This window comes from Echeneis naucrates, chromosome 1 (genome assembly GCF_900963305.1).
Source record: "Echeneis naucrates chromosome 1, fEcheNa1.1, whole genome shotgun sequence".
Taxonomy (NCBI): domain Eukaryota; kingdom Metazoa; phylum Chordata; class Actinopteri; order Carangiformes; family Echeneidae; genus Echeneis; species Echeneis naucrates.
Genome location: NC_042511.1, coordinates 3,998,871 through 4,005,247, shown reverse-complemented (window position 1 = coordinate 4,005,247; position 6,377 = coordinate 3,998,871). Strand labels below are relative to the sequence as shown.

Here is a 6,377-nt window from a genome sequence, read left to right as displayed (position 1 = left end):
TTTAATTTCGATTTTCTGCCGTATTTCTGTGCTGTACTTGAGAAACAAGTGTTTGTGTACGCCTACCAATCAGGGCAAATAACCCACATCACAATGAACTTTTTTCTTTTTATTTCACTGTATGTTTTTTATCCCCTGTTCTCTGCTACAATCTGAGGGGAACAATATTTCATCTGTTTATGTACTAAAGTGCACGAGAAATGATAACTAAGCAGTCTTGACTCTTGAATCTGAACATGCTCTGTTTTAGAAAGAGCGCGTTATATTTTGGTGTAAGAATCTGAATCTGAAGGGAAAACTGAATCAGGGTAAACACATCAGAGGCCAGCTGGATGTGTGAAGAAACTTAGCACCAGCTGTGTAAACTGCACTGCAGAGGAGTGCTGCTCATTCTGGGCACTTTGGGAAATAAAACCAAACTGTCATCAGTGGCTGGTCTTCAGGGACCTGACAGAAGTCAGCTTTAGTGTTGGCTGGCAGGAAAATCTGAAATGAAGAAAAAGGACGATGTAGTCTGAAAGACAGAAGGCTGAGATTTTTTTTATCCATGTGTTGGATTGATTCAGTCACTAAGATCCAAACTGTGTCCATAATAAACCAGAGTCCAGTCCGGAGCGTCCGGATGCACCTGAAGACTGACGGTCACTTTGTGATGGATCAGCATCTGCCAGAAGTGTGTGTGTGTGTGTGTGTGTGTGTGTGTGTGTGTGTGTGTGTGTCGGTCCCTCCCTCCCTCCCTCCCTCCTCAGTCCTGCAGACCGGCTAGGAGCGCAGACAGTGTGCCGAAGAGGAGCTGACGGAAGCGGTCAGAGGAGGCAGATCCGCCCGCAGCCCGGATTATGAAGGCGCACACTGCTGCCGGAGGAACTTTGCCACAGTTTCGGGTTTTTGCCCCTCCAGCCTGCCTGTTTTCCGCCTGCAGGCTCTCCCCACACGGTCAGTAGACGACAAGTGAAATCTGACTGGATTTGTCTCTCTCCGAGGAAAAGCTCCTGCTTTTCTGCGGCTGTTCTTCAGAAACATTTCAGGCTGCCGGTGACCTGCTTCACTTTTCAGAGGTCTGTAATGCCACACTGGACTCATGGCACCTTTTTGATTGGCAGGAATGATGTGATGGCGGTGAGTGAACCAACTGCTTTATCATGTGCAGTGTCGTCCTGTTACAATGAATGAGTCACACACACTGTTCAATGTCTGGTGACTTCTGGAGCAGAAACCTCTCTGGCTGTGTTTCCATGACTGAACTGGGAGAGTCCGATCCAAACGCACCACCAGGAGCTGTATTAAGAGCTTTTCAGTGTTTTTCCACCCAGGAATGTTTTACCAGCCGTTGTTTGGTCAGCTCGACAGCTGTTAACACATCTGCAGGGAGACACAGCCTCCAATGTGTTTGTTGAGTAGATCTGATCCAATCCCTGTGATGGACTAAAGGCTGTGAGGTGGGGGGTGGGAGGGGGCTCTACGGGAGGTTTACCTTCCTCGAAGGTACGAAGGTATATTCAGAGCAGGTGCTGGATTATCAGGTTCAGACAGCCGCTCCCTGGAGGGATGAACGTAGAGAAGTTATGTAAGGGCTGCGCTGAACAGCATCACGACTTCAGCTGATTCAGAAGATGTGGGGCCACGACAAACGCTTCACCCAAAGAAAGCAACAAGCCTGATGTGATGTCATCATTCCCATCAGATTTTTGCTGTCTCGCTTTTATCCATGAATGGATGAAGGGAGAGCTGTGCACTTAGAGGCTGACGCTGGAGAGATTTGGCCCTTCTGTGGGGTCGGTCATGGATCTGTCCCAGGACCTGCAGTTGGGCTGGAGCCCAGTTCAGCCCAGCTCCTCTCCGCTGCTGCAGTACGACGGCTCTCAGGACGGCCTTAACCACACCTACAGCCTCCACAGCTCTCTGATGCTGCCCTCCGCCGTGAGCTCTCCGGCTGCCTCCCTCAATCAACCTCTGCCATCTCTCATTCCCGCCCCTCTTCTGTCCACCACCTCCTCCGTATCCTCTCTACAAACATCCACGTCTGTCCCCCAGCCCTCCCTGCTCACCTTTTCCTCTCACGACCTGGTGGATCTGGAGAACATGCTGCTGTGGACCGTCCACGAGCCCAGCACCATCGCTCTGACCATCATGTACTGCGTCTCCTTCATTTTGGGATTCATTGGGAATTTAATGTCCCTGCGTGTCCTGACCAACAGGCGCAGCCGGCGGCTGGCCAGCGTCAGCGCCACGCGCAGTCTGCTGGTGAACCTGGCAGTGTGTGACCTGGCCGTGGTGTGCGTCTGCATGCCCATCACTCTAGGAAGCCAGATCTACATGGCCTGGGTGTACGGTGACCTCCTCTGTCGGGCCGTGCCCTTCACGCAGGCCATCTCGGTGTCAGCCAGTGTGCTAACGCTAACGGTGATCAGTGTGAATCGTTACTACAGTGTTAAGTCGCCTCTGCAAGCTCGATCCATGTTTACCCGCCGCAGAATCTTGGCGACTGTCGCCGTGGTGTGGACGGTGTCCTCCATCATGTGCGCTCCCATCGCCGTGATGAACCGCCGCCGGGAGATCAGCTTCGGGACTTTCGCCATCTTGGTCTGCCAGGAGGAGTGGCCTCAGCATCGCCTCAAACAGGGGTAGGTGTTACACCAGACTGTGGAGTGTAAATATGAACACGTGATCCAGTTTGTCTTAACTTGATTCAGGCTCACGGATCAGCGGCGGCGCTGGAGATGCTGTAGTTGAAGATGGACATCTGGTATTTTAATATTTTGTGTGGTCCAGTTCCAACTGGCAGCAATCGGCTCTTCGTGTGTTGACTTTGAGCTGTCTGTCAATGAAAGAGAGCGCAAACGTGCAAACCAGAAAAAAAAGAAGAAAGAATCAATCTCGTGTCAGATGTTTGCCTTTTCATCTTAGCGGCATAGAGATGTATCCGGAGGTTCCTTTTCCAGCTTTCTGTGATATACATTTTGAATTGCTGACTTGTTACTTCTTCACACACATACAGGATTCACAGATCTGTCAGCTGGTCGCCATCTGTTGCATTTGCATTGTTTTTAAGACCAACTTGTAAAAAGAGGCAACATTTAGTGAGCTTGCGATGGATCCTCATCGCCTCTACCAGCCTTAGGTCCTTAATGCTCATGAGGGGATGTATTTGCCTTTTTAAATGTCTGCTGTCAAAATGAACTCTACTTTCTACTTTATTCACAGATGTTGAGATTTGTTTTTGTCATCTTTTTTTAATTGTTGTCTCTCAACTCGGCAGGTGGCTCACAGCGTTTTCTGCTGTCTACCATCTGCATTCTAATCTTTCTAGTTTGTGCACTATAATATCTTTATTCTCTGCAAATCACTTTGAAACCACGAGCTGCAAAGTGTTGATTATCCAGAGGTACCTGCCAACCTCGTCTTTGAGTTGAATAACAGACGGTGCTTCTGTTTCCAATGTTGTAACACGGAGCGTTGTATGTTGGTGAAAAGGGAAGCAAATCAAATTATTTTTTCAGCGATCCATAACTTCAAATGGAGCATGTTGTTCCTCTAATGAAAGTATCCTTCAGTCATTGGACATTTCTACAAAGCAGAGTATGGAGGGTGTTTTCAGTTATGCTCACTGACATTTGAAATGTTTAACACTCTAATGGATTTAATGCGGATATTATAACTCCAAACATTAGAAATTCTTCAGGTAGTCATCATTTTAGACAGGAAAGTAATCAGTCCTTTCCTTTGTCTCCTCCAGATACAATGTGCTGCTGTTCGTCATGCTCTACTGCCTGCCCGTGACCTTTAACCTCACCATAAGCTTCCTGACAGGGAGGCGGCTCTGGGGAGGGAAAAAATCGACCTTCGCTGATCTCGATCCCCGAAGCCAAGCTCTGCACACCTCGCGCCTCAAAACTCGTCAGAAGATCGCCAAGATGGTGGTGTGTCTGGTGCTGCTGTTCGCGGTGTCTTGGCTGCCGTTGTACTTGGTTGACCTTTGGATTGACCGTGAGCAAAGGCCGCCGTCGTGGCTGCTGCAGACGCGGCCGTTTGCCCAATGGCTGGGCCTGACGAACTCCAGCCTCAACCCCATCTGTTACTGCTTCATCGGGGATCTGTACCGCTCAGCAAAAGTCATACGGACACGATACTACCAGAAAGTGGCGTCTCTTTTCGGCTCCTCCTCGTTCTCCAGCTCGGCTGCGGTGGCGTCTCCCACCACTGTGATTGCAGACAGCAAAATGAAGGATGGCGAGTGCCAACACATCAAAGCTAGCGCCGCGGCAGCGTCTGCGTCCATGGTTACGATCCCCAGGCTGCTGAACCTGGCGTGTAGCCAGGGGCTGGGGCCGAGGGCCCGAGACGCTTCAGACAGCCGGACGGCATCCGACCACAGCATCTCAGACTGGTGTCGGTCCAGTCCCAGTGTGTACGACGCCTCCCTGCTGCCCTGCCAGCTCCACAGCCTCCACCACCCCCCGCACACAGCAGACATCCTGCCTACAAGAAGGCACTCTGTGAACGACGACACTGGATCATTACCTTTAAGAATTGAGTCTGTGGAAATACATGTGCTGCCTCTGAGGAGGCACTCGGGGGACAGAATATATGGTCTGTCAGGTGATAAGAGAGACATTACCGTGGGCAGAGCCATTCTCTGTTCAGCCGGGCAGCACAGAAGCAAATCATCACAAACCTACAGTCTGGTAGGAGACATGGACGATGAACCGACCGATATGACCAGCCTTTGAAAGCTGCGGGGACAAATTTCTTTTTCTCGATGTCCGACAGGCAGTAAAAACACACACACTTCCAGGTGCACGGTTTCCAGTTGGCGGTTTGGGTTAATCCCCCACATAAGTCATTGTTTGTCTGGAGGAATAACTGGACTGCTCTACACTACACTACAGTCGTCTCTCCGTAGAGTCTGAAGCAGAGATGATCCGGTGTTTGCATCACTGAGTTGAGCCTTCTGATGGCAGTTAGTGAGAGCGGTAACGGAGCGGACCGTGCAGGGAGAGAGATACCGTGTTACTTCGGCTCCAAAGCCCGTTTTCATTAACAAAGATGGACGGCAGCAGCATACTATCACATTTAAACCACACCACAGATGATGCAGCTGCCAATCACAGTTGTGTGCTGCACAGTGAGATGAGCTTCTTCATTTCTCATTGCTTAGCTTCTAATTTTGATTTTGTTGAATGGGTTGAAGCCTGTTATTACGAGTCAGTGTCCGTGTAAAGAGTCTCACAGATCTTCACAGCAGCTGTACCTGCAGTCGGTGAAGGCAGACACACAGCACCGCTCGCTCGCGTGCGCAGTCATAAGAATGATTCAAAGGGAATATGAGATGTGAAGCAGAAAATGAAAGGACGCTGAGAGGACGGTGAGCAGTTTGGATTTGCACATAAAAACTGTGGCATCGCTCTGGCAATTTCACAGCTTTGTGTCAATTCTGAAAACCAGAGCAGGTTCTGAATGGGAGGGTTACTTTGTTTAGGAGGAAATTTAAAAAGTCAGCGCCACCCCGTTGAGAAAAAGACAGCTTGAGTGGTTTCTAATTCTGGGGATGATTTTGGTTCGATTTGCTCAGGTAATGCGTTTTCTGTCCCTGACTTTTCCAATGCCTCCCCCACTCTGTAATTTTGGTCAATGTAATTTTGTCACAGGAACCAATTGACATCAAAATATCTATATTTATATTTGTTTGCAGTCAACAGTGATGTGTTGGTGTATAATGAAAAAACCTGCCAGTCAAAGTTGCCCCAGCAGCGTTTCTTCATCAGTATAATTTGGCCATCCTTGAAGGAAGACGTTCACAAAGCTGACGTTTGAGTGCCGCCTTGTTTATTGGCCAGCAGGCTTCTTCTTTTCCACACTGGCACATTTCTCCCTTTTCTGGGTGCTTAACTGACACCTAGATAATGTGAAGCCATCGACAGAGAACAAACACAGGGGCAGACACAAAGAACACCCCAGGATACCTTTTAAAAGTTGCACCAATTTCATCCAAACTATAAAAGTTAAATTCCCTCAAGTGTTTTTTTTCCAACCAGCTATCTCTCTTTTTTTGCTACTCTGAATATTCTATGGAACCTTTTCTGAGGTTTCATTCACAGTTAATAAACGCAGCTTTAGTGAAGATGGAGATGAAATTCCTTTTGCTCTCTGGTGGGAGAAAAACCTTCAAAACCTGGACAAATGAACCAAAAGTATCTTTAGCGTTATATAGACACCTCTTAAGGTAAGAAGGGAATTTATTGTTTTTATTTTGAACACTTCTCATTATTGCAAATATCACGCTGACTCTGCAGAGGAACACAGGAGGATTTTGGTTTGGATATTTAATAACAACCTGGGACACTGTCCCTTAAACCAGCACATGCCTTGTTGAGTCA

At 48.5% G+C, this 6,377-nt stretch overlaps 1 protein-coding gene across 1 annotated transcript; it reads left to right on the top strand.

The window, feature by feature from the left end:
• The first annotated feature begins 1,782 nt into the window (after window positions 1-1,782).
• Window positions 1,783-4,730, top strand: LOC115045773 (galanin receptor type 2-like). Its single transcript, XM_029505693.1, has 2 exons — window positions 1,783-2,624; window positions 3,737-4,730. The coding sequence occupies exons 1-2, from the start codon at window positions 1,783-1,785 to the stop codon at window positions 4,728-4,730; spliced, it is 1,836 nt and encodes a 611-aa protein (XP_029361553.1).
• Window positions 4,731-6,377: the final 1,647 nt, after the last annotated feature.

What these genes read in the sequence shown, in the direction of transcription:
- LOC115045773 (XM_029505693.1), top strand. Translation starts at nt 1,783, where the DNA reads ATGGATCTGTCCCAGGACCTGCAGTTGGGCTGGAGCCCAGTTCAGCCC. An exon ending in CAGCATCGCCTCAAACAGGG is followed by an intron (nt 2,625 to 3,736) that starts GTAGGTGTTACA and finishes TGTCTCCTCCAG; the next exon opens with ATACAATGTGCTGCTGTTCG.